The following is a 27742-nucleotide window of genomic DNA, read 5'->3' on the forward strand; positions in this document are numbered from 1 at the left end:
GGTCATTACACTACAGAGAGCTGTCTCAGGTCATTACACTACACAGAGCTGTCTCAGGTCATTACACTACACAGAGCTGTCTCAGGTCATTACAATACACAGACTCAGGTCATTACACTACACAGAGCTGTCTCAGGTCATTACTCTACACAGAGCTGTCTCAGGTCATTACATTACACAGAGCTGTCTCAGGTCATTACTCTACACAGAGCTATCTCAGGTCATTACACTCCACAGAGCTGTCTCCGGTCATTACTCTACACAGAGCTGTCTCAGGTCATTACACTACACAGAGCTGTCTCAGGTCATTACACTACACAGACTCAGGTCATTACACTACACAGAGCTGCTGTCTCAGGTCATTACTCTACACAGAGCTGTCTCAGGTCATTACACTACACAGAGCTGTCTCAGGTCATTACACTGCACAGAGCTGTCTCAGGTCATTACTCTACACAGAGCTGTCTCAGGTCATTACACTTCACAGAGCTGTCTCAGGTCATTACACTACACAGAGCTGTCTCAGGTCATTACACTGCACAGAGCTGTCTCAGGTCATTACTCAACACAGAGCTGTCTCAGGTCATTACACTTCACAGAGCTGTCTCAGGTCATTACACTACACAGACTCAGGTCATTACACTACACAGAGCTGTCTCAGGTCATTGCTCTACACAGAGCTGTCTCAGGTCATTACACTACACAGAGCTGTCTCAGGTCATTACATTGCACAGAGCTGTCTCAGGTCATTACTCTACACAGAGCTGTCTCAGGTCATTACTCTACACAGAGCTGTCTCAGGTCATTACTCTACACAGAGCTCTCTCAGGTCATTACACTACACTGAGCTGTCTCAGGTCATTACACTTCACAGAGCTGTCTCAGGTCATTACACTACACAGAGCTGTCTCAGGTCATTACACTGCACAGAGCTGTCTCAGGTCATTACTCAACACAGAGCTGTCTCAGGTCATTACACTTCACAGAGCTGTCTCAGGTCATTACATTGCACAGAGCTGTCTCAGGTCATTACTCTACACAGAGCTGTCTCAGGTCATTACTCTACACAGAGCTGTCTCAGGTCATTACTCTACACAGAGCTCTCTCAGGTCATTACACTACACAGAGCTGTCTCAGGTCATTACACTACACAGAGCTGTCTCAGGTCATTACACTACACAGAGCTGTCTCAGGTCATTACTCTACACAGAGCTGACTCAGGTCATTACACTACACAGAGCTGTCTCAGGTCATTACTCTACACAGAGCTGTCTCAGGTCATTACACTACACAGAGCTGTCTCAGGTCATTACACTACAGAGAGCTGTCTCAGGTCATTACACTACAGAGAGCTGTCTCAGGTCATTACACTACACAGAGCTGTCTCAGGTCATTACACTACACAGAGCTGTCTCAGGTCATTACAATACACAGACTCAGGTCATTACACTACACAGAGCTGTCTCAGGTCATTACTCTACACAGAGCTGTCTCAGGTCATTACATTACACAGAGCTGTCTCAGGTCATTACTCTACACAGAGCTATCTCAGGTCATTACACTCCACAGAGCTGTCTCCGGTCATTACTCTACACAGAGCTGTCTCAGGTCATTACACTACACAGAGCTGTCTCAGGTCATTACACTACACAGAGATTTCTCAGGTCATTACACTACACAGACTCAGGTCATTACACTACACAGAGCTGCTGTCTCAGGTCATTACTCTACACAGAGCTGTCTCAGGTCATTACACTACACAGAGCTGTCTCAGGTCATTACACTGCACAGAGCTGTCTCAGGTCATTACTCTACACAGAGCTGTCTCAGGTCATTACACTTCACAGAGCTGTCTCAGGTCATTACACTACACAGACTCAGGTCATTACACTACACAGAGCTGTCTCAGGTCATTACTCTACACAGAGCTGTCTCAGGTCATTACACTACACAGAGCTGTCTCAGGTCATTACACTGCACAGAGCTGTCTCAGGTCATTACTCTACACAGAGCTGTCTCAGGTCATTACTCTACACAGAGCTGTCTCAGGTCATTACTCTACACAGAGCTGTCTCAGGTCATTACACTACACAGAGCTGTCTCAGGTCATTACTCTACACAGAGCTGTCTCAGGCCATTTCTCTACACAGAGCTGTCTTAGGTCATTACTCTACACAGAGCTGTCTCAGGTCATTACACTACACAGTAGCTCAGTTGGTAGAGCATGGTGTTTGCAACACCAGGGTTGTGGGTTCGATTCCCACGGGGGGCCAGCACAGAAAAAAAAAACATGTATGAAATGTATGCATTCACTACTGTAAGTCGCTCTGGATAAGAGCGTCTGCTAAATGACTCAAATGTAAAATGCAAATGTAAAATTACACTACACAGAGCTGTCTCAGGTCATTACACTACACAGAGCTGTCTCAGGGCATTACACTACACAGAGCTGTCTCAGGTCATTACTCTACACAGAGCTGTCTCAGGTCATTACTCTACACAGAGCTGTCTCAGGTCATTACACTACTCAGAGCTGTCTCAGGTCATTACTCTTCACAGAGCTGTCTCAGGTCATTACACTACACAGAGCTGTCTCAGGTCATTACACTACACAGAGCTGTCTCAGGTCATTATACTACACAGAGATGTCTCAGGTCATTACACTACACAGAGCTGTCTCAGGTCATTACACTACACAGAGCTGTCTCAGGTCATTACACTACACAGAGCTGTCTCAGGTCATTACACTACACAGAGCTGTCTCAGGGCATTACACTACACAGAGCTGTCTCAGGTCATTACTCTACACAGAGCTGTCTCAGGTCATTACTCTACACAGAGCTGTCTCAGGTCATTACACTACTCAGAGCTGTCTCAGGTCATTACTCTTCACAGAGCTGTCTCAGGTCATTACACTACACAGAGCTGTCTCAGGTCATTACACTACACAGAGCTGTCTCAGGTCATTATACTACACAGAGATGTCTCAGGTCATTACACTACACAGAGTTGTCTCAGGTCATTACACTACAAAAAAAAAAAAAGCTTTCTGTGTGTATGGAACATTTCTGGGAACTTTTATTTCAGCTCATGAAACAATGTTTTAATACTGTTGTGTTGTTTAGAACGTGGGTAGGAAGTAGCTTTAATGTGATCAGTATGTTTTAATACTGTTGTGTTGTTTAGAACGTGGGTAGAAAGTAGCTTTAATGTGATCAGTATGTTTTAATACTGTTGTGTTGTTTAGAACGTGGGTAGGAAGTAGCTTTAATGTGATCAGTATGTTTTAATACTGTTGTGTTGTTTAGAACGTGGGTAGGAAGTAGCTTTAATGTGATTGGTATGTTTTAATACTGTTGTGTTGTTTAGAACGTGAGTAGGAAGTAGCTTTTATGTGATCAGTATGTTTTAATACTGTTGTGTTGTTTAGAACGTGGGTAGAAAGTAGCTTTAATGTGATCAGTATGTTTTAATACTGTTGTGTGTTGCTGTATGTAGTGTATTAACCAGTGTGTCTGTTTCTGTCTCACTTTAGCGGATTCCCTTACAGAGGTCCTGACTAAGATCAATCGGATGGATATTGTGACATTGCTGGAAGGGCCAATATTTGACTATGGTAACATTTCAGGCACAAGATGTTTTGCTGATGATAACGCAGTTACCCTGGATCAGTGTAATGGTAAAGTTTAGCCCCATCTAGCTGAACTCTGTCTCTCTCTTTACCTCTCCTTCTTACAGCCAGGCTAAACTAGCTGAACTCTGTCTCTCTCTTTACCTCTCCTTCTTACAGAACCAGCCAGTCTAAACTAGTCAAACGTAGAGCCAATCAGGCTAAACTAGTCGAACGTAGAGCCAATCAGGCTAAACTAGCCGAACGTAGAGCCAATCAGGCTAAACTAGCCGAACGTAGAGCCAATCCAGGCTAAACTAGCCGAAAGTAGAGCCAATCCAGGCTAAACTAGCCGAACGTAGAGCCAATCCGGCTAAATGAATCGAACGTAGAGCCAATCAGGCTATATGAATCGAACGTAGAGCCAATCAGGCTAAACTAGCCGAACGTAGAGCCAATCAGGCTAAACTAGCCGAACGTAGAGCCAACCAGGCTAAATGAATCGAACGTAGAGCCAATCAGGCTAAACTAGCCGAACGTAGAGCCAATCAGGTAAACTAGTCGAACGTAGAGCCAATCAGGCTAAACTAGCCGAACGTAGAGCCAATCAGGCTAGACTAGTCGAACGTAGAGCCAATCAGGCTAAACGAGTCAAACGTAGAGCCAATCAGGCTAAACGAGTCGAACTAGACACAATCTGAACATGATGATGACAAATCAGATGTTGATTTTAAATGTATATTTTATATATAATGCCCCCTGAAATCAATCAACACTGATACTTTTCCAACATTGGCGTGTGTGAACCCTGTCAGGGGCCATTACAACTCTACTACTGTATGTGTGACTGTATTTCATGTTGTTTACAGTAGTAATACGCCTCTGAGGAATCACAACTCACCTATCTGATCTATGTTCTTCATTTGACCATGAGAGCAATGTTTATTTCATTCAGTTGGGTTAAAGATTTGGTTGGTATTTGTTCTATAATAGTTATGGTGTGTGTGTGTACTGATTGGAAAAAATACAGTAATGTTTAACACACTACATTTGTCACATTTCTCGCCTAATAATATTTAATTCACAATTTGATTGTCAAGTACATGAAAACATTATTATGTTAACCAATTTATATGGCAAATGGTTCCTGTCTGTTGTGGTGTATTGTAGTACTAACCCTGTCCTGTTCTGTTAGATAGCGGTGTGTTGTGGTACTGCTAACATTTCTGTTCTGACAGCATGGCTGTGGCTTTAAGGGACCTCTGCTTGTTATAGGGCTGTTAGTTAGTGCCTCTGGTTTCTCTGAGCCTTCCTACCCTGCAGTTATCTTGCTTCTAACTCTGCTGAACCAGACCACCTAGCCTCCCCCTGCTAACCTGCTACCTGCCCCTCCCTCCGTGCTGACACCCTCCGCTGTGCTCTCACCCCCCAGCCAACATACTGTACTGTTAACAAACTTAACATACAGTACCTAACTGGACTGTTGGCAGCTCTGCTATAGCCTTGTGTGGCTGCTCCCTCAGTCTTAGTAGTTCTGCTAATAACACTAGGCTAACAACGCTAGGCTAATGCTAGGCTAACAATGCTAGCCAAGCAATACTAGGCTAACAACGCTAGGCTAATACTAGGCTAACAATGCTAGCCAAGCAATACTAGGCTAACAACGCTAGACTAATACTAGGCTAACAATGCTAGCCAAGCAATACTAGGCTAACAACGTTAAGCTAGCAATGCTAGGCTAATGTGAAGCTAACAACGCTAGCCGTTAGGCTCTGGCTGTAGCGCTCTTTCTCAACTGCAGCTACATAAACATAGAAGTTTCAGTCACGAATTTTCATCCATTAATTTTCATTCACTTTCACCCAAGTCTTGTCTGACTAACAGTTTGTTTGTCTTTTCATCTGTCTATAGGACCTTACAGTAGTATCTGTGATCTGTCTATAGGACCTTACAGTAGTATCTGTGATAGTTCCTGATCTGTCTATAGGACAGTAGTATCTGTGATAGTCCCTGATCTGTCTATAGGACCTTACAGTAGTATCTGTGATAGTTCCTGATCTGTCTATAGGACAGTAGTATCTGTGATAATCCCTGATCTGTCCAGGGGACCTTACAGTAGTATCTGTGATAGTTCCTGATCTGTCTATAGGACCTTACAGTAGTATCTGTGATAGTCCCTGATCTGTCTATAGGACCTTACAGTAGTATCTGTGATAGTTCCTGATCTGTCTATAGGACAGTAGTATCTGTGATAGTCCCTGATCTGTCTATAGGACCTTACAGTAGTATCTGTGATAGTTCCTGATCTGTCTATAGGACAGTGGTATCTGTGATAGTTCCTGATCTGTCCATAGGACAGTAGTATCTGTGATAGTCCCTGATCTGTTTATAGGACATTACAGTAGTATCTGTGATAGTTCCTGATCTGTCTATAGGACCTTACAGTAGTATCTGTGATAGTCCCTGATCTGTCTATAGGACAGTAGTATCTGTGATAGTCCCTGATCTGTCTATAGGACAGTAGTATCTGTGATAGTCCCTGATCTGTCTATAGGACCTTACAGTAGTATCTGTGATAGTCCCTGATCTGTCTATATGACCTTACAGTAGTATCTGTGATAGTCCCTGATCTGTCTATAGGACCTTACAGTAGTATCTGTGATCTGTCTATAGGACCTTACAGTAGTATCTGTGATAGTCCCTGATCTGTCTATAGGACAGTAGTATCTGTGATAGTCCCTGATCTGTCTATAGGACCTTACAGTAGTATCTGTGATAGTTCCTGATCTGTCTATAGGACAGTAGTATCTGTGATAGTTCCTGATCTGTCTATAGAACCTTACAGTAGTATCTGTGATAGTTCCTGATCTGTTTATAGGACCTTACAGTAGTATCTGTGATAGTTCCTGATCTGTCCATGGGACCTTACAGTAGTATCTGTGATAGTCCCTGATCTGTCTATAGGACCTTACAGTAGTATCTGTGATAGTTCCTGATCTGTCTATAGGACCTTACAGTAGTATCTGTGATATTTCCTGATCTGTCTATAGGACCTTACAGTAGTATCTGTGATAGTCCCTGATCTGTCTATAGGACCTCACAGTAGTATCTGTGATAGTTCCTGATCTGTCTATAGGACCTTACAGTAGTATCTGTGATAGTTCCTGATCTGTCCATGGGACCTTACAGTAGTATCTGTGATAGTTCCTAAATTTCTTGCTGCTACCCCTTCTTCCTCACCATGTCTCCTTGTTGTCGTACCCCGCTCCTTAGGCCCCGCCCCCCTATATATTAGCTATGTATATAGGAACTACAGGTCTATATGTAGTCCCTTATGGTTCACTGCTCATCTTCTGTACTTACGTATCCATGTGATTAACATCACAGATTTCTACCTGTTGACTAAACTCATTATCAGTCATATCCAGGCCTGTAGTCCAACAGGCCATTTGCAGATGAGCCATGTAAAGAACTGCTAGCTAACTGCTACCTGCTAGGCTGAGCGCTAACAGCTTGCCTGTCTGTTATAAGAGTCAGTGATTATCTGCAGGTGACAGTATTATATGAATAGCACTTCCTTCCTTCCTCCTTCCTTCCTCCTCCCTCCTTCCGCCTTCCTTCCTCCTTCCTCCCTCCTCCCTCCGTCCTCCTTCCTAACGGCTACCTGCTAGGCTGAGCGCTAACAGCTTGCCTGTCTGTTATAGGAGTCAGTGATTATCTGCAGGTGACAGTATTATATGAACAGCACTCCTTCCTTCCTCCTTCCTTCCTCCTTCCTAACTGCTACCTGCTAGGCTGAGCGCTAACAGCTTGTCTGTCTGTTATAAGAGTCAGTGATTAACTGCAGGTGACAGTATTATATGAATAGCACTTCCTCCTTCCTTCCTCCTTCCTTCCTCCCTCCTTCCTCCTTCCTTCCTCCTTCCTTCCTTCTTCTTCCTTCCTCCCTCCGTCCTCCTTCCTAACTGCTACCTGCTAGGCTGAGCGCTAACAGCTTGCCTGTCTGTTATAAGAGTCAGTGATTAACTGCAGGTGACAGTATTATATGAATAGCACTCCTTCCTTCCTCCTTCCTTCCTTCCTTCCTCCTTACTTCCTCCTCCCTCCTTCCTTCCTTCCTTCCTTCCTTCCTTCCTTCCTTCCTTCCTTCCTTCCTTCCTTCCTTCCTTCCTTCCTTCCTTCCTCCTCCTCCTCCCTCCCTCCCTCCCTCCCTCCCTCCCTCCCTCCCTCCCTCCCTCCCTCCCTCCCTCCCTCCCTCCCTCCTTCCTCCCTCCTCCTTCCTCCTTCCTCCCTCCTCCCTCCTTCCTCCTGTACATGCTGAGTGTCTTCATGTTGTTGTGTCCCTCCATCTCAGCTCCACTGTGTTGTGGTTATCTCATCCAGGTTCCAGCAGCATCCAGCTGGAGCTTCAGACCCCCACAGGGTTGATCTGTCAGCCCCCTACCCCGCTAAGCAGCGACCACTTCTTTGACGAGGACGCTGGCCTAGACTCCCCCTCTAGAACGCCCACTAGACCATGTGACTTGTCACTCACCCAGACCACCAGCACCCCAGGCCCCGCCTCCCATGCTCAACCCCCCACAATGGTGGTAGAGGAAGACACCTCAGGACCGCTAGACTCCCAGGGCCCCGGGGAGGGCCCCGAGGAAGGCCCTAAAGTGACCTCCACTGAAAATGACACAGGGGTTAGCAGAGAGTCAGTGGCCTCATACAAGCCCCATGACAGGGAGGCAGGGGTGAGAGAGGAGGCTGATCAGGATGTTGACATGGGGATGCTGATACGTCAGATTGATCTTCCTCAGGGGGTGGTCAGGGAGGATGAGTGGCTGGCTGGAGCCAGAGGAGACCCATCAGAGACCCTGGGCTTTAGACCTGCCCTGGGGGGGGGGTCTGGTTCTCCCGGGGAAGAGGAAGAGGAGGGAGAGATGAGTGAGGAGAAGTTAAAGTCTCTGTTGGAGGAGATGGCGCTGGAGGAAGGCTCGGAGGACGAGGATATGACGGAGGACAGGATAAACGCCATCTTGTCTCAGGTGCAGCAGGCAGACAAAGATGTGATGTCGTCACCTGCAGGTTGGCATAGTGAGACGTCCGGCGTGAACGTGGAGCCCCCGACACCTGGCCGCAGTCTGAGTGCTGAGGGCAACGACCTCCAGGACACCAGGTAGAATCTGATATCATTATTAAACATGAATAATGTTGTCAGGGGTGGAGCTTAGCTTTCCCTCCCGTGGGTCCCCCTCTTGAACCTAAATTCTTCCTCAGTATGGGCAATCGCTACATGATTTACCAATGATTTACGTTTTATCTACCATGCACACAAGCTTTTATAAGGCTACAGAAATGTGTGCCTGCAGTTACAAATTAAGTCCTAAACTATATAGCTACATATACTACAATACGCGTGATGTGGGTACTGTTACCATCTAGGTAATGATGGTATGGTATGTATTGGTATGGTATGTATTGTTGGTGTATTGTTGTCTCTACCTTCTTGCCCTTTCTGCTGTTGTCTGTGCCCAAAAATGTTTGTACCATGTTGTGTTGTTGTCATGTTGTGTTGCTACCATGCTGTGTTGTCATGTGCTGCTACCATGTTGTTGTCATGTATTCTACCATGTTGTTGTCATGTTTTCTACCATGCTGTGTTGTCATGTGTTGCTACCATGCTGTGTTGCTACCATGTTGTGATTCTACCATGCTGTGTTGTCATGTGTTGCTGCTGCCATGTTGTGTTTCTACCATGCTGTGTTGTCATGTTGTGCTGCTACCATGTTGTTGTCATGTGTTGCTGCCATGTTGTGTTTCTACCATGCTGTGTTGTCATGTGTTGCTACCATGCTGTGTTGCTGCCATGTTGTGTTTCTACCATGCTGTGTTGTCATGTGTTGCTGCTACCATGTTGTTGTCATGTGTTTCTACCATGCTGTGTTGTCATGTTGTGCTTCTACCATGTTGTTGTCATGTGTTGCTACCATGCTGTGTTTCTACCATGTTGTGCTTCTGCCATGCTGTGTTGTCATGTGTTGCTGCCATGTTGTGCTTCTGCCATGTTGTGTTTCTACCATGCTGTGTTGTCATGTGTTTCTACCATGCTGTGTTGCTACCATGTTGTTTTTCTACCATGCTGTGTTGCTACCATGCTGTGTGTCTACCATGTTGTGTTGCTACCATGCTGTGTTGCTGCCATGTTGTGTTTCTACCATGTTGTGTTGCTACCATGCTGTGTTATGTGTTGCTGCCTTCCTATGTTGTTGTCTTAGGTCTCTCTTTATGTAGTGTTGTGTTGTCTCTCGTGTTGTGATGTGTGTTTTGTCCTACATTTAAATGTTTAATTCTAGCCCCCGTCTCCGCAGAAGCCCTTTTGGTAGCCCGTCATTATGAATAACAATTTGTTCTTAACTGACTTGCCTAGTTAAAAAAGGTTAAATAAAATTAAATATTAAAAATAAATATAGCATAACCAGTGTCATGACTGTCCTGATCAGGTCAGGGTACAGGAGACCACCACCCAACAGATTATCTCCCAAAACCCCAACAGAGGAGGAGAGATCTAGGGGTCTGAAGATGTGGGGGTTTTATGACCCCTCACGCCATAATAAACCTTAGGCCACAGAGAAATTCCTTTGTCCTCACAATGGAATTCTGGCCTCAGAACATTAAACATGCAATAAAGGGACTTTGGAACAATGGTTTCCGTCAGCCACAACGGTGGTCATGACGAGAGGTGGAATATGAAAATGTATGTAACTTTTGAATTGTTATTAAAGGTTAAGAGATGACGTTATTATGAAAACATTGTACCTTTAAGAGTTTTCCCAGTATATGCCTGATGTTTATACATTGTACGTTGTGTGGAAAATATCCAAATCAAAGAGAATGTTTTGGTAAAGATGAGATGTGAAGGTAGTGTCTAAAATAGGATTTTAGTCAAATCTAGGCCTTGCCCCTTAACTTGGTCCGCCCAGAGAATTGCCCTAAAGGCGGTTACGCCCACTTCTGACCCAAGGGTATAAGGCAGGAGAGTGAAGAATTAACATAGGAGACTAAGTGACCCCAAGCTGAAGCTAAGGTCCAACAAAGTCAACGAACGCCAAAACGAAACACAAGGTTGAAGACAAAGAAATCTTTTTCTACACGAGCTACGGACGAGTAGCTGTGTCTAAGCGGGTGAATTCAAGCCGAACCACACTCTCCATTGAATCGTGGTATATACACCGTTCGAGTCCGAAGCTGTGAGCTCTGAGCTACAGAGCTGTCTGTCCTCAGAAGACCCCTTTCAGATCAAGGGCGAGGGATCAGACCACTTAGCCAAGAAGGACACTGACATCGTGAGGACAACCAGAGAGTTGCGCCGGAGAAGTGCGTCATTGAGAAGCCTAAACGACACACGCGGAGCTTCCCACCTGAGACCTCCAACACGTAATTACATCATTATATTCTGACCCATAAGAGCGGCAGTTCGGGGCAAGGCTAGGTTTAAATAAGCATGGCTGACAAATGAACCCAAATGTATATTTCTCTCGTGTACTTTCTTGATTTCTCTCTCTTTTAAATCCCCATTTTGGGTAACACGCGCCATAGTGTGTTGGCCCGTTATACTAAGTCCTAATCAATATCTAGACTGTGTTTTGTGCATGTGTAATTTTATCATCATTTTAGCTTGCTAGTAAATAAATAATCAACTAAGATTGGTGTGGTAAACTCATTGGTGAAGCCCGGGTCCGTGCAGATTCCCGGATTATGCGACGTTCAGAATGAGACTGTAGAGGAAATTGATTAATTTAGCGACTGTTGTAAAATCGATATTCTGATATCCTTTGAGTTAATTTGGGAAATAGAAACTCAATCAAAATACTGTTCCCATGGTGCCCCAGGTTGATGAGTTAATAATTGCTTGATTCATCGCTTAATTCATTTAATCATGCAATTATAAACCGTTAATCATTCGATGAGCAACAGTCGTCACATTAACTAATACAACGTCACGACACCAGTAAATAATACGCACAGACAAATGACATGGTGTAGATAATAAATCTGGAACTGCGTTGTTGGTTAAGGGCTTGTTAGTCAGCTTTTCACTGTATTTGGTGCATGTCACGAATAAAATTTGATTTGATTTGAAATGGCAAAATTGTATCACAAATAGCATTGAAAATTGGCTTAAAACCTGTTAGGGCTAGGGGGCAGCATTTGCACGTCTGGATAAAAAAATGTACCCGATTTAATCTGGTTACTAATCCTACCCAGTAACTAGAATATGCATATACTTATTATATATGGATAGAAAACACTCTAAAGTTTCTAAAACTGTTTGAATGGTGTCTGTGAGTATAACAGAACTCATTTGGCAGGCAAAACCCTGAGACATTTTCTGACAGGAAGTGGATACCTGATGTGTTGTATTACCTTTAAACCTATCCCATTGAAAAACACAGGGGCTGAGGAATATTTTGGCACTTCCTATTGCTTCCACTAGATGTCACCAGCCTTTACAAAGTGTTTTGAGTCTTCTGGAGGGAGATCTGACCGAACAAGAGCCATGGAACGATGATGTCCCATTAGACACCTGGCGCGCGAGTTCATGTTGGGTACCCTCGTTCCAATACGTTATAAAAGAGTATGCATTCGTCCACCTTGAATATTATTCATGTTCTGGTTAAAAAAGGCCCTAATGATTTATGCTATACAACGTTTGACATGTTTGAACGAACGTAAATATATTTTTTCCCCTCGTTCATGACGAGAAGTCCGGCTGGCTTAGATCATGTGCTAACAAGACGGAGATTTTTGGACATAAATGATGAGCTTTTTTGAACAAAACTACATTCGTTATGGACCTGTGATACCTGGAAGTGACATCTGATGAAGAGAATCAAAGGTAATGGATTATTTACATAGTATTTTCGATTTTAGATCTCCCCAACATGACGTCTAGTCTGTATCGCAACGCGTATTTTTCTGGGCGCAGTGCTCAGATTATTGCAAAGTGTGATTTCCCAGTAAGGTTATTTTTAAATCTGGCAAGTTGATTGCGTTCAAGAGATGTAAATCTATAATTCTTTAAATGACAATATAATATTTTACCAATGTTTTCTAATTTTAATTATTTCATTTGTGACGCTGACTTGACTGCCGGTTATTGGAGGGAAACGATTTCCTCAACATCAATGCCATAGTAAAACGCTGTTTTTGGATATAAATATGAACTTGATAGAACTAAAAATGCATGCATTGTCTAACATAATGTCCTAGGAGTGTCATCTGATGGAGATTGTAAAAGGTTAGTGCATCATTTTAGCTGGTTTTATGGTTTTGGTGACCCTGTCTTTGACTTGACAAAACATTACACACAACTCTTGTAAATGTACTGTCCTAACATACTCTAAATTTATGCTTTCGCCGTAAAACCTTTTTGAAATCGTAAAACGTGGTTAGATTAAGGAGATGTTTATCTTTCAAAGGGTGTAAAATAGTTGTATGTTTGAAAAATTTGAATTTTGACATTTATTTGGATTCAAATTTGCCGCTCTTGAAATGCACCTGCTGTTGATGGAGTGCACCACGGGTGGCACGCTAGCGTCCCACCTAGCCCATAAACTACAATGCATTTTATTGAATAACTGTTCATTTGTATCTGCCTTAATTTATACAAATCAATTTGAAGTAATCTCCCCCGCTCTCCCTCTCCCACCCTCCCCTCTCCTCCTATCTACCCCTTCCTCTCTCCTCCCCCTGTCTCCCCCGCCCTCCCTCTCCCACCCTCACCCTCCCCTTCCTGTCTCCCCCGCCCTCCCTCTCCCACCCTCCCACCCTCCTCTCTTCCCCTTCCTCTCTCCTCCCCCTGTCTCCCCTTCTCCTCCTCTCTTCTCCTTCCTCTCTCCTCCCCGTCTCCCCTTCTCCTCCCCCCTCCTCCTCTCTTCCCCTTCCTCTCTCCTCCCCCTGTCTCCCCTTCTCCTCCCCCAGCCCTGTGAATTCCCTGGACTCCCTGACGACATCACCTGTCCGACCAGCAGAGAAATCCAATGGAGACCACGCTGACTTCCTGTCCCAGACCGGGTCACATCCTGAGGCCCAGGCTTCGTCCAACGGGGTGAAGGGTCATGGCCAGGTCGAGGACGAGGGAAGGGCGTCGGCGTCACAAGGAGGGCAGGAGGAGGAGGGAGGAGTGCAGAGGTCACAGCACAAAGTCCAGGTAACTCTACACAGCATGACTCTGTGCTGTTATTGTGGACATGGCTGTTCTTCTGTTCTCACCTCACAAGGTTTATGTGTTATGAGGAAGACCAATGTACTCTGGTATCTAGCTGGTGAAGACCAATGTACTCTGATATCTAGCTGGTGGAGACCAATGTACTCTGGTATCTAGCTGGTGGAGACCAATGTACTCTGGTATCTAGCTGGTGGAGACCAATGTACTCTGGTATCTAGCTGGTGGAGACCAATGTACTCTGGTATCTAGCTGGTGGAGACCAATGTACTCTGGTATCTAGCTGGTGGAGACCAATGTACTCTGGTATCTAGCTGGTGGAGACCAATGTACTCTGGTATCTAGCTGGTGGAGACCAATGTACTCTGGTATCTAGCTGGTGGAGACCAATGTACTCTGGTATCTAGCTGGTGGAGACCAATGTACTCTGGTATCTAGCTGGTGGAGACCAATGTACTCTGGTATCTAGCTGGTGGAGACCAATGTACTCTGGTATCTAGCTGGTGGAGACCAATGTACTCTGGTATCTAGCTGGTGGAGACCAATGTACTCTGCTATCTAGCTGGTGGAGACCAATGTACTCTGGTATCTAGCTGGTGGAGACCAATGTACTCTGCTATCTAGCTGGTGGAGACCAATGTACTCTGGTATCTAGCTGGTGAAGACCACGCTCAGTGGATCAAGGTGGAAAACAAATGCATCTTCTTCCCTTGTGGCTGGACAGTGTATTTCTTTAAGACAAACCTCTGAGCCAGGATCTAAAATCATTCCTGTACATGTCAGTCAGGATCTAAAATCATTCCTGTACATGTCAGCCAGGATCTAAAATCATTCCTGTACATGTCAGCCAGGATCTATGACAGGGCTGTTATGAACCACATGTCAGCCAGGATCTATGACAGGGCTGTTATGAACCACATGTCAGCCAGGATCTATGACAGGGCTGTTATGAACCACATGTCAGCCAGGATCTATGACAGGGCTGTTATGAACCACATGTCAGCCAGGATCTATGACAGGGCTGTTATGAACCATGTCAGCCAGGATCTATGACAGGGCTGTTATGAACCACGTGTCAGCCAGGATCTATGACAGGGCTGTTATGAACCAGGTCAGCCAGGATCTATGACAGGGATGTTATGAACCAGGTCAGCCAGGATCTATGACAGGGCTGTTATGAACCACATGTCAGCCAGGATCTATGACAGGGCTGTTATGAACCACATGTCAGCCAGGATCCATGACAGGGCTGTTATGAACCACATGTCAGCCAGGATCTATGACAGGGCTGTTATGAACCACATGTCAGCCAGGATCTATGACAGGGCTGTTATGAACCATGTCAGCCAGGATCTATGACAGGGCTGTTATGAACCATGTCAGCCAGGATCTATGACAGGGCTGTTATGAACCACGTGTCAGCCAGGATCTATGACAGGGCTGTTATGAACCAGGTCAGCCAGGATCTATGACAGGGCTGTTATGAACCAGGTCAGCCAGGATCTATGACAGGGCTGTTATGAACCACATGTCAGCCAGGATCTATGACAGGGCTGTTATGAACCAGGTCAGCCAGGATCTATGACAGGGCTGTTATGAACCATGTCAGCCAGGATCTATGACAGGGCTGTTATGAACCACATGTCAGCCAAGATCTATGACAGGGCTGTTATGAACCAGGTCAGCCAGGATCTATGACAGGGCTGTTATGAACCAGGTCAGCCAGGATCTATGACAGGGCTGTTATGAACCAGGTCAGCCAGGATCTATGACAGGGCTGTTATGAACAAGGTCAGCCAGGATCTATGACAGGGCTGTTATGAACCAGGTCAGCCAGGATCTATGACAGGGCTGTTATGAACCAGGTCAGCCAGGATCTATGACAGGGCTGTTATGAACCACATGTCAGCCAGGATCTATGACAGGGCTGTTATGAACCATGTCAGCCAGGATCTATGACAGGGCTGTTATGAACCACGTGTCAGCCAGGATCTATGACAGGGCTGTTATGAACCACATGTCAGCCAGGATCTATGACAGGGCTGTTATGAACCACATGTCAGCAGGATCTATGACAGGGTTGTTATGAACCACATCAGCCAGGATCTATGACAGGGCTGTTATGAACCATGTCAGCCAGGATCTATGACAGGGCTGTTATGAACCAGGTCAACCAGGATCTATGACAGGGCTGTTATGAACCACGTCAGCCAGGATCTATGACAGGGATGTTATGAACCACGTCAGCCAGGATCTATGACAGGGCTGTTATGAACCAGGTCAGCCAGGATCTATGACAGGGCTGTTATGAACCAGGTCAGCCAGGATCTATGACAGGGCTGTTATGAACCAGGTCAGCCAGGATCTATGACAAGGCTGTTATGAACCAAGTCAGAGCCCTAACCCTACCTGGTTCATCAGGAGGGTGGTAGAGATAAGGAGACCAGCTCTGTGGTGTGTTGCCCCAGTGAGGCCTGTGCTGTTGTCAATGTGCTGTCTGTCTGTGTGGCATGTCTGTCTGTGTGGCCTGGGCCTGTCTGTCTGTGTGGCCTGGGCCTGTCTGTCTGTCTGTGTGGCCTGGGCCTGTCTGTCTGTCTGTGTGGCCTGTCTGTCTGTGTGGCCTGTCTGTCTGTGTGGCCTGGGCCTGTCTGTCTGTGTGGCCTGGGCCTGTCTGTCTGTGTGTGTGGCCTGTCTGTCTGTGTGGCCTGGGCCTGTCTGTCTGTCTGTCTGTGTGGCCTGGGCCTGTCTGTCTGTCTGTGTGGCCTGGGCCTGTCTGTCTGTCTGTGTGGCCTGGGCCTGTCTGTCTGTCTGTGTGGCCTGGGCCTGTCTGTTTGTGTGGCCTGGGCCTGATGTGACAGTCAGTCTCTACAGGAACCTAGATCTCTGCTGTCTTTCTGCTGACCAGCTGCTCCCAACGAGCTGCCGCTGCTGGCTGACTGGGTCGATCTGTTCGCGGCTACTTCCACTGTCCATGTGGTAACAGCTAGTGAATGAGAGGAGCACTCCCCAGCTCTCTGACATGTTTTACATCCATCTACTTCCACTGTCTGTGTGGTAACAGCTAGTGAATGAGAGGAGCACTCCCCAGCTCTCTGACATGTTTTACATCCATCTACTTCCACTGTCCGTGTGGTAACAGCTAGTGAATGAGAGGAGCACTCCCCAGCTCTCTGACAAGTTTTACATCCATCTACCTCCACTGTCCGTGTGGTAACAGCTAGTGAATGAGAGGAGCACTCCCCAGCTCTCTGACATGTTTTACATCCATCTACTTCCACTGTCCGTGTGGTAACAGCTAGTGAATGAGAGGAGCACTCCCCAGCTCTCTGATATGTTTTACATCCATCTACTTCCTCGCCTGGCTCCATTTTATCATCAAAGTATTGACAGGTTTTATATCACAGCATGAATTCACACTCACATTGTTCCAGATTATTCTGCCATTCATTCTAATAGACGTAGTTAAAGTCAGTCTTGCATACTGTTGTTGGCTGATGTTGGCTTGTGTTGTTCCATGTCCGCTGTTACCATCACCAGCTGGGGTTTCCTCTGGATCCCTCTACGAAGCTCATCTTATAGACATTTCATGTTCTGTGTTTATTTGATGAGTGGTGGTATTAAAGGTCATGTTGTGGCAGTGCTTTTTGAAAATTGAGCTTTGTGTTGATAATGTCCCCAGGGCAGGTAGACGAACCTCAGGTAGACGAACCTCAGGTAGACTGACCTCAGGTAGACGGACCTCAGGTAGACGAACCTCAGGTAGACGAACCTCAGGTAGACGAACCTCAGGTAGACGAACCTCAGGGGTAACTACCCTCAGGGGTAACTACCCTCAGGGGTAACTACCCTCAGGTAGACTACCCTCAGGGTAACTAACCTCAGGTAGACTAACCTCAGGTAGACTAACCTCAGGGTAACTAACCTCAGGGTAACTAACCTCAGGTAGACTAACCTCAGGGTAACTAACCTCAGGGAGACTAACCTCAGGGTAACTAACCTCAGGTAGACTAACCTCAGGTAGACTAACCTCAGGTAGACTAACCTCAGGGTAACTAACCTCAGGGTAAGTAACCTCAGGTAGACTAACCTCAGGTAGACTGACTTCAGGTAAACTAACCTCAGGTAGACTAACCTCAGGGTGACTAACCTCAGGGTGACTAACCTCAGGGTGACTAACCTCAGGGAGACTAACCTCAGGGAGACTAACCTCAGGGAGACTAACCTCAGGGTGACTAACCTCAGGGTGACTAACCTCAGGGTGACTAACCTCAGGGTGACTAACCTCAGGGAGACTAACCTCAGGGAGACTAACCTCAGGTAGACTAACCTCAGGGTAAGTAACCTCAGGTAGACTAACCTCAGGTAGACTGACCTCAGGTAGACTGACTTCAGGTAAACTAACCTCAGGTAGACTAACCTCAGGGTGACTAACCTCAGGGTGACTAACCTCAGGGTGACTAACCTCAGGTAGACTAACCTCAGGTAGACTAACCTCAGGGAGACTAACCTCAGGGAGACTAACCTCAGGTAGACTAACCTCAGGTAAACTAACCTCAGGGAGACTAACCTCAGGGTAACTAACCTCAGGGCAACTAACCTCAGGGCAAGTAACCTCAGGTAAACTAACCTCAGGTAGACTAACCTCAGGTAGACTGACTTCAGGTAAACTAACCTCAGGTAAACTAACCTCAGGTAAACTAACCTCAGGGAAACTAACCTCAGGGCAACTAACCTTAGGGCAACTAACCTTAGGGCAAGTAACCTCAGGTAAACTAACCTCAGGGTAAGTAACCTCAGGTAAACTAACCTCAGGTAAACTAACCTCAGGTAGACTAACCTCAGGGTGACTAACCTCAGGGTGACTAACCTCAGGGTGACTAACCTCAGGGAGACTAACCTCAGGTAGACTAACCTCAGGTAGACTAACCTCAGGTAGACTAACCTCAGGTAGACTAACCTCAGGGTAACTAACCTCAGGGTAACTAACCTCAGGTAGACTAACCTCAGGTAGACTGACCTCAGGTAAACTAACCTCAGGTAAACTAATGATGACAGGTTAGCTAACCTCAGGTAAACTAACCTCAGGTAAACTAATGATGACAGGTGAACTAACCTCAGGTAAACTAATGATGACAGGTAAACTAATGATGACAGGTAAACTAACCTCAGGTAAACTAACCTAAGGTAAACTAACCTAAGGTAAACTAATGATGACAGGTAAACTACCGTCAGATCTGATCCTACTGTACCATATCATCCTCAGGTAGACTAACCTCAGGTATACTAACCTCAGGTAAACTAATGATGACAGGTAAACTAACCTCAGGTAAACTAACCTCAGGTAAACTAATGATAACAGGTAAACTACCGTCAGGTCTGATCCTACTGTACCATTTCATCCTCAGGGAGAAGAGGCCAGAAACATCCCTGTGGAGTCAGTGACAGAAGAGCAGTTCACAGACGAGGATGGAAACATTGTCTCCCGAAAAGTAACTGCTGTACCCCCTTCACTACACACCCCACCCCCATATTACATCCTTCCCCTGTCCTCTCTGATATCACCTGAACATCTCCCCCTGTCCTCTTCTGATATCACCTGAACATCTCCCCCTGTCCTCTTCCGATATCACCTGAACATCTGCCCCTGTCCTCTTCTGATATCACCTGAACATCTCCCCCTGTCCTCTTCTGATATCACCTGAACATCTCAACCTGTCCTCTTCTGATATCACCTGAACATCTCAACCTGTCCTCTTCTGATATCACCTGAACATCTCCCCCTGTCCTCTTCTGATATCACCTGAACATCTCCCCCTGTCCTCTTCTGATATCACCTGAACATCTATTCCTGTCCTCTTCTGATATCACCTGAACATCTCACCCTGTCCTCTTCTGATATCACCTGAACATCTCTCCCTGTCCTCTTCTGATATCACCTGAACATCTCACCCTGTCCTCTTCTGATATCACCTGAACATCTCCCCCTGTCCTCTTCTGATATCACCTGAACATCTCCCCCATGCCCATCCTCCCCATCCCCATTCCTCTGTCCTAACATGACTTTATACCCATTGATAAGTGTTGCAGAGAAGAAAGGAAGGAAATAAGCCACATTTTAGCTAAATGTATTATTATCGTCTCTTAAACAACCACTACACAGGGTCATTCCATACTTTGAAATAGGTAGCATTTGTGTTAAAAAAAAAGGTGACCCAATTTTCCCGTGTCCAAGGGCATTGAAATATTTGATATTGATTTATACACTTTGTTCTGTTGGAATTTAGAATTCCCAAATCAAAGCTAAGGTCATCAGGAAAGTAGTACGTTGTATTGCTGCTACGGCAACTACTTTTACTGCTACTACTACTGCTACTACAGAGGAGGTGAAAGCAGGAGAAGCAGCAGGAGGAGGAGGCAGGAAGGAAAATAAAGGCAGGAAGAGAAACAAGCGCTCCCGAGGAGGCCCTAAGGCAGAGCAGGAGAGCTCTAAGGGTCAGAGGTTTGCTCCATGATCATAGAGTAGACTGTAGTGTGGTGTTGACACTAACGGTAGACTAGTGGAGAGAGGTCCAACTAGACAGTAGACACTAACGGTAGACTAGAGGTGGAGAGAGGTCCAACTAGACAGTAGACACTAACGGGAGGATAGTAGTGGAGAGAGGTCCAACTAGACAGTAGACACTAACGGTAGACTAGTAGTGGAGAGACGTCCAACTAGACAGTAGACACTAACGGTAGACTAGTGGAGAGAGGTCCAACTAGACAGTAGACACTAACGGGAGACTAGTGGAGAGAGGTCCAACTAGTATAGGAGAGTTCCAGTCTGCCTGGTGTTTCCTTTCAGCATGTCTAGGACACTAGTGTAGGAGAGTTCCAGTCTGCCTGGTGTTTCCTTTCAGCATGTCTAGGACACTAGTGTAGGAGAGTTCCAGTCTGGTGTTTCCTTTCAGCATGTCTAGGACACTAGCGTAGGAGAGTTCCAGTCTGCCTGGTGTTTCCTTTCAGCATGTCTAGGACACTAGCGTAGGAGAGTTCCAGTCTGTCTGGTGTTTCCTTTCAGCATGTCTAGGACACTAGCGTAGGAGAGTTCCAGTCTGCCTGGTGTTTCCTTTCAGTCTGTCTAGGACACTAGTGTAGGAGAGTTCCAGTCTGCCTGGGGTTTATTTGTGTTCTGCCGGCCTGCCCCTCATTCTGCCATCGTCCTGTCTAACCCCTCTCGCTGTGTGTTGCAGTCTGGAGAAGGGTCAGGGTCGAAGGTGAAAAAGAAGCAAGTGGAAAAGGATCAATGGTAATAGTTGTGTGCTCAACCTGGTACGTACAAGTATGGAGCTCAGGACTGATAGAATATGGAGGGAAATGGGGATCACTTAACACTACAGCCAGGTGGTATCCTGTCTGATCCAGGACAGGCTGTCTGGATCCATTATCCTGTCTGCTCCAGGACAGGCTGACTGGATCCATTATCCTGTCTGATCCATTATCCTGTCGGCTCCAGGACAGGCTCAGTCTGGATCCATTATCCTGTCGGCTCCAGAAAAGGCTCAGTCTGGATCCATTATCATGTCGGCTCCAGGACAGGCTCAGTCTGGATCCATTATCCTGTCGGCTCCAGGACAGGCTGTTTGGATCCATTATCCTGTCGGCTCCAGGACAGGCTCAGTCTGGATCCATTATCCTGTCGGCTCCAGGACAGGCTCAGTCTGGATCCATTATCCTGTCGGCTCCAAGACAGGCTCAGTCTGGATCCATTATCCTGTCGGCTCCAGGACAGGCTGTCTGGATCCATTATCCTGTCGGCTCCAGGACAGGCTGTCTGGATCCATTATCCTGTCGGCTCCAGGACAGGCTCAGTCTTGATCCATTATCCTGTCGGCTCCAGGACAGGCTGTCTGGATCCATTATCCTGTCAAATCCAGGACAGGCTCAGTCTGGATCCATTATCCTGTCGGATCCAGGACAGGCTCAGTCTGGATCCATTATCCTGTCAGATCCAGGACAGGCTCAGTCTGGATCCATTATCCTGTTGGCTCCAGGACAGGCTGTCTGGATCCATTATCCTGTCGGATCCAGGACAGGCTCAGTCTGGATCCATTATCCTGTCGGCTCCAGGACAGGCTCAGTCTGGATCCATTATCCTGTCAGATCCAGGACAGGCTCAGTATGGATCCATTATCCTGTCGGATCCAGGAAAGGCTCAGTCTGGATCCATTATCCTGTCAGATCCAGGACAGGCTCAGTCTGGATCCATTATCCTGTCGGATCCATTATCCTGTCGGCTCCAGGACAGGCTCAGTCTGGATCCATTTTCCTGTCGGCTCCAGGACAGGCTCATTCTGGATCCATTATCCTGTCGGCTCCAGGACAGGCTCAGTCTGGATCCATTATCCTGTCAGATCCACGACAGGCTCAGTCTGGATCCAATATCCTGTCGGATCCAGGAAAGGCTTAGTCTGGATCCATTTTCCTGTCGGCTCCAGGACAGGCTGTCTGGATCCATTATCCTGTCGGCTCCAGGACAGGCTGTCTGGATCCATTATCCTGTCGGATCCATTATCCTGTCGGCTCCAGGACAGGCTCAGTCTGGATCCATTTTCCTGTCGGCTCCAGGACAGGCTCATTCTGGATCCATTATCCTGTCGGCTCCAGGACAGGCTCAGTCTGGATCCATTATCCTGTCAGATCCACGACAGGCTCAGTCTGGATCCAATATCCTGTCGGATCCAGGAAAGGCTTAGGCTGGATCCATTTTCCTGTCGGCTCCAGGACAGGCTGTCTGGATCCATTATCCTGTCGGATCCATTATCCTGTCGGCTCCAGGACAGGCTGTCTGGATCCATTTTCCTGTCGACTCCAGGACAGGCTCAGTCTGGATCCATTATCCTGTCGGCTCCAGGACAGGCTCAGTCTGAATCCATTATCCTGTCGGATCCAGCAACCGGCTGTCTGGATCCATTATCCTGTCGGCTGGAGGACAGGCTCAGTCTGGATCCATTATCCTGTCAGATCCACGACAGGCTCAGTCTGGATCCATTATCCTGTCAGATCCACGACAGGCTCAGTCTGGATCCATTATCCTGTCGGATCCAGGACAGGCACAGTCTGGATCCATTATCCTGTCGGATCCAGCAACCGGCTGTCTGGATCCATTATCCTGTCGGCTGGAGGACAGGCTCAGTCTGGATCCATTATCCTGTCAGATCCACGACAGGCTCAGTCTGGATCCATTATCCTGTCGGCTCCAGGACAGGCTCTGTCTGAAGCCAAAATAGAAATGTGCTTAACCTAACTCTCCCCAGTCAAACCCTAACCCTAATCCCAGTGTCCTGCCCAGATATAGTTTTATCCTAACTCTGCCCAGTCAACCCCTAATCCTAATCCCACAGTGTCCTGCCCAGATATAGTTTTATCCTAACTCTGCCCAATCAAACCCTAATCCCACAGTGTCCTGCCCAGATATAGTTTATCCTAACTCTCCCCAGTCAAACCCTAACCCTAATCCCACAGTGTCCTGCCCAGCTATAGTCTTATCCCAACTCTGCCCAGTCAAACCCTAATCCCAGTGTCCTGCCCAGCTATAGTCTTATCCTAACTCTGCCCAGTCAAACCCTAATCCTAATCCCACAGTGTCCTGCCGAGATATAGTTTTATCCTAACTCTCCCCAGTCAAACCCTAATCCCACAGTGTCCTGCCCAGATATAGTTTTATCCTAACTCTGCCCAGTCAAACCCTAATCCCACAGTGTCCTGCCCAGATATAGTCTTATCCTAACTCTCCCCAGTCAAACCCAAACCCTAATCCCACAGTGTCCTGCCCAGATATAGTGTTATCCTAACTCTGCCCAGTCAAACCCTAACCCTAATCCCACAGTATCCTGCCCAGATATAGTTTTATCCTAACTCTGCCCAGTCAAACCCTAACCCTAATCCCACAGTATCCTGCCCAGATATAGTCTTATCCTAACTCTGCCCAGTCAACCCCTAATCCCACAGTGTCCTGCCCAGATATAGTCTTATCCTAACTCTTCCCAGTCAACCCCTAATCCTAATTCCACAGTGTCCTGCCCAGATAGTCTTATCCTAACTCTGCCCAGTCAAACCCTAACCCTCATCCCACAGTATCCTGCCCAGATATAGTCTTATCCTAACTCTGCCCAGTCAACCCCTAATCCCACAGTATCCTGCCCAGATATAGTCTTATCCTAACTCTGCCCAGTCAAACCCTAATCCCACAGTGTTCTGCCCAGATATAGTCTTATCCTAACTCTGCCCAGTCAACGCCTAATCCCACAGTGTCCTGCCCAGATATAGTCTTATCCTAACTCTGCCCAGTCAACCCCTAATCCCACAGTGTCCTGCTCAGATATAGTCTTATCCTAACTCTGCCCAGTCAACCCCTAATCCCACAGTGTCCTGCCCAGATATAGTCTTATCCTAACTCTGCCCAGTCAACCCCTAATCCTAATCCTACAGTGTCCTGCCCAGATATAGTCTTATCCTAACTCTGCCCAGTCAACCCCTAATCCCACAGTGTCCTGCCCAGATATAGTATTATCCTAACTCTGCCCAGTCAACCCCTAATCCTAATCCCACAGTGTCCTGCCCAGATATAGGCTTATCCTAACTCTTCCCAGTCAACCCCTAATCCTAATTCCACAGTGTCCTGCCCAGATAGTCTTATCCTAACTCTGCCCAGTCAAACCCTAACCCTAATCCCACAGTATCCTGCCCAGATATAGTCTTATCCTAACTCTGCCCAGTCAACCCCTAATCCCACAGTATCCTGCCCAGATATAGTCTTATCCTAACTCTGCCCAGTCAAACCCTCACACTTTCTGAGGGCCTTGCAGTCTTGTTAGTTCAGCTGGTTAATGAAGAGAGACATTAAACTATTCACAGCATACACAGTGGTGAGAGATTTAAACTCACGTTGATCTAAATCACCTGTCATGTGTTTTTGATTTGCAGGTTTGTTGATGTTTCATGACTTCCTGGAAGGGAGATAACTGGAACCTTGAAGCAGGACAACAGCCAATAAGAACGTGTGTCTGCAGCTTTCACGTTAACGCATGGTTTTTACAGCAAGACCACTTTATTTGATTTCGCATGAGCATGAAAAAACGTACTTTTTCTGTCCACAACCTGGGCTCCAGCCGTGACCTGTCGTTACCACGGTGACAGGAGAACAGGGGTGTGGTCTTGCTCCATCATGGCGTCAGGACGACAGTAGCCACGCCTCCAAGCATCTTCTCGAAACCAATGAGGCACAACAGGACGTTTGATTGACAGATTAGAGGAACACTTAGAGTCACCTTCTACAAGCCTTATATTTTCTGTCCTGTAGCCACACCACTGGGGTGGGTGTATACAGTGGTTGTGTTTTTTTAATGACAACGGGGGGTTTGGTTGTATATAAACGACACTGTAAAACCTTCTGAAGTTAGTCACTGATAGAAAGTTCTCTGCACTGGTAGGACAGCTACGCAAAGCATTGGAATGAAATGCAAATATTTGACTCCACCTTTATGAAAACGCTTGGGTGTTACTGCACATGTCTAATTATCAGCAGGAAATGTTTGTCAAATCAAAATGGAAGCTTGATTTTAACCTAACTCCACTGCAACTCTCAAACATCACTTCTGTGAACAATATTTCCTCAGAGTACTAATATTTTGATGCATGAGATTCACCTGGTTTGACTTAGTTTTCCTCATTTGCGAACATTGTATTATGAAATAAGGTGTTTATTTCTATCAGTCTGTCTACTCTGCTCTGGCACTGACTGTTTTAAAGAAACATGAACTCACACAGCCACCCTGGGGGACAGCAGGACAGAGAGGGAACCTTCATTCTAATGCTTTATGAGGGCCCACTGTGTAACCTGGAATATACCTCTACTATTAAAGACCTGGAGCTATGAGAGCTCCCAATTTATAACGTAGACTGGCACATTGGAAAGGGTTAGAGAGGTATTACCCCAATTTATAATGTGACTGGCACATTGGAAAGGCTTAGAGCGTTTAGCCCAATTTATAATGTAGACTGGCACATTGGAAAGGGTTAGAGAGGTATTACCCCAATTTATAATGTAGACTGGCACATTGGAAAGGCTTAGAGAGCTATTACCCCATTTTATAATGTAGACTGGCACATTGGAAAGGGTTAACAGTTATCATGTGTATTGGCTCTAAACCAATCATTGCTCATTATTTTAGCAGTATAATGTTATGTTTTAAGCCTGCTGTGGTTTAAAGGGGCATTTTGTCTTTGGGTTTTGGTGCCATATTTCCTTCCGTTGTATCTATTCATATGAGACCACCTAAAGCATTGACTGATGATCTGGTAACGTATGTATGACAACCAACATGGATGATCCAATTCATTATTTAAGCAGAAATAAATTGTGATTAAACTGAACATTTCTGAGGTTGTGTTTTCATTCATTTCTACAGTATGTTCTAAATACTTTTGGGGGATTTTATTTAAAAATTTGCCAAGAATGTACATGTTGCAATACAGAAGGCCATATGAAAACCTCTAGATACATACTGTTTGAATAGTGTTCAGTTATGAGGTTGACTGTCATTTGTAACATACACTGAGAGTACAAAACATTAGGAACACCTGCTCTTTCAATGACAGACTGACCAGGTGAAAGCAATGATCCCTTATTGATGTCACTTGTTAAATCCATTTCAATCAGTGTAGATGAAGGGGGGGAGACAGGTTAAAGAAGGATTTTTAAGTCTTGAGTCAATTTTCGTATTTGTATTTATTAAGGATCTCCGTTAGTTCCTGCCAAGGCAGCAGCTACTCTTCCTGGGGTTTATTATAGATCCCCGTTAGTTCCTGCCAAGGCAGCAGCTACTCTTCCTGAGGGTTTATTACGGATCCCCGTTAGTTCCTGCCAAGGCAGCAGCTACTCTTCCTGAGGGTTTATTACGGATCCCCGTTAGTTCCTGCCAAGGCAGCAGCTACTCTTCCTGAGGGTTTATTACGGATCCCCGTTAGTTCCTGCCAAGGCAGCAGCTACTCTTCCTGAGGGTTTATTACGGATCCCCGTTAGTTCCTGCCAAGGCAGCAGCTACTCTTCCTGAGGGTTTATTATGGATCCCCGTTAGTTCCTGCCAAGGCAGCAGCTACTCTTCCTGAGGGTTTATTACGGATCCCCGTTAGTTCCTGCCAAGGCAGCAGATACTCTTCCTGGGGTTTATTACGGATCCCCATTAGTTCCTGCCAAGGTAGCAGCTACTCTTCCTGGGGTTTATTATGGATCCCCATTAGTTCCTGCCAAGGTAGCAGCTACTCTTCCAGGGGTCTAGCAACATTAAGGCAGTTATACACAATAAAAAATATTACATGACATTACATTTCATAACACTTTTCACAACGCACTGTGTTCCCTCAGGCCACTACTTTACTATCACATATATCCAATACAACATCCATGTGTATGTGTGTGTAGAGACATGGATTGTGTGTGTGTGTGTGTGTGTGTAGAGACATGGATTGTGTGTGTGTAGAGAGACATGGATTGTGTGTGTGTGTGTGTAGAGACATGGATTGTGTATGTGTGTGTGTATGTGTGTGTGTAGAGACGTGGATTGTGTGTGTGTGTGTGTGTAGAGTCATGGATTGTGTGTGTGTGTGTAGAGACATGGATTGTGTATGTGTGTGTGTAGAGACGTGGATGGTGTGTGTGTGTGTGTGTGTGTGTAGAGCCATGGATTGTGTGTGTGTGCCATTCAGAGGGTGAAGTTTTAAGGGCCATTGAGCTGGTATGGTAGCAGGCGCCAGACACACTGGTTTGTGTCAATAACTGCAATGCTGCTGGGTTTTCACGCTCAAACAGTTTCCCGCGTGTAACAAGCATGAACGGTCCACCACCCAAAGGACATCCAGCCAACTTCACAGAACTGTGGGAA

General features: G+C 46.1%; 1 protein-coding gene across 13 annotated transcripts in view; it reads left to right on the forward strand.

Annotated features, from left to right (window-relative positions):
- LOC106584643 (ankyrin-3) overlaps positions 1-26234 on the forward strand; it is a 112037-nt gene extending 85803 nt beyond the window's left edge. For 8 of the 13 annotated variants that reach the window (XM_082978797.1, XM_082978798.1, XM_082978799.1 and 5 more), the window contains 5 exons: positions 3536-3679; positions 7994-8771; positions 13577-13805; positions 19226-19309; positions 21053-26234. In XM_082978797.1, the coding sequence (XP_082834923.1) occupies positions 3536-3679; positions 7994-8771; positions 13577-13805; positions 19226-19309; positions 21053-21112 (1295 nt within the window). In that variant the 3' untranslated portion in view covers positions 21113-26234. Of the gene's footprint in view, positions 1-3535; positions 3691-7993; positions 8772-10095; positions 11030-13576; positions 13806-19225; positions 19310-21052 lie in introns of those variants that run through there. The other 5 variants (XM_082978792.1, XM_082978795.1, XM_082978794.1 and 2 more) reach the window with 5 other exon arrangements.
- Positions 26235-27742: the final 1508 nt, after the last annotated feature.

This window comes from Salmo salar, chromosome 01 (genome assembly GCF_965601325.2).
Source record: "Salmo salar chromosome 01, fSalSal1, whole genome shotgun sequence".
NCBI classification, from domain to species: domain Eukaryota; kingdom Metazoa; phylum Chordata; class Actinopteri; order Salmoniformes; family Salmonidae; genus Salmo; species Salmo salar.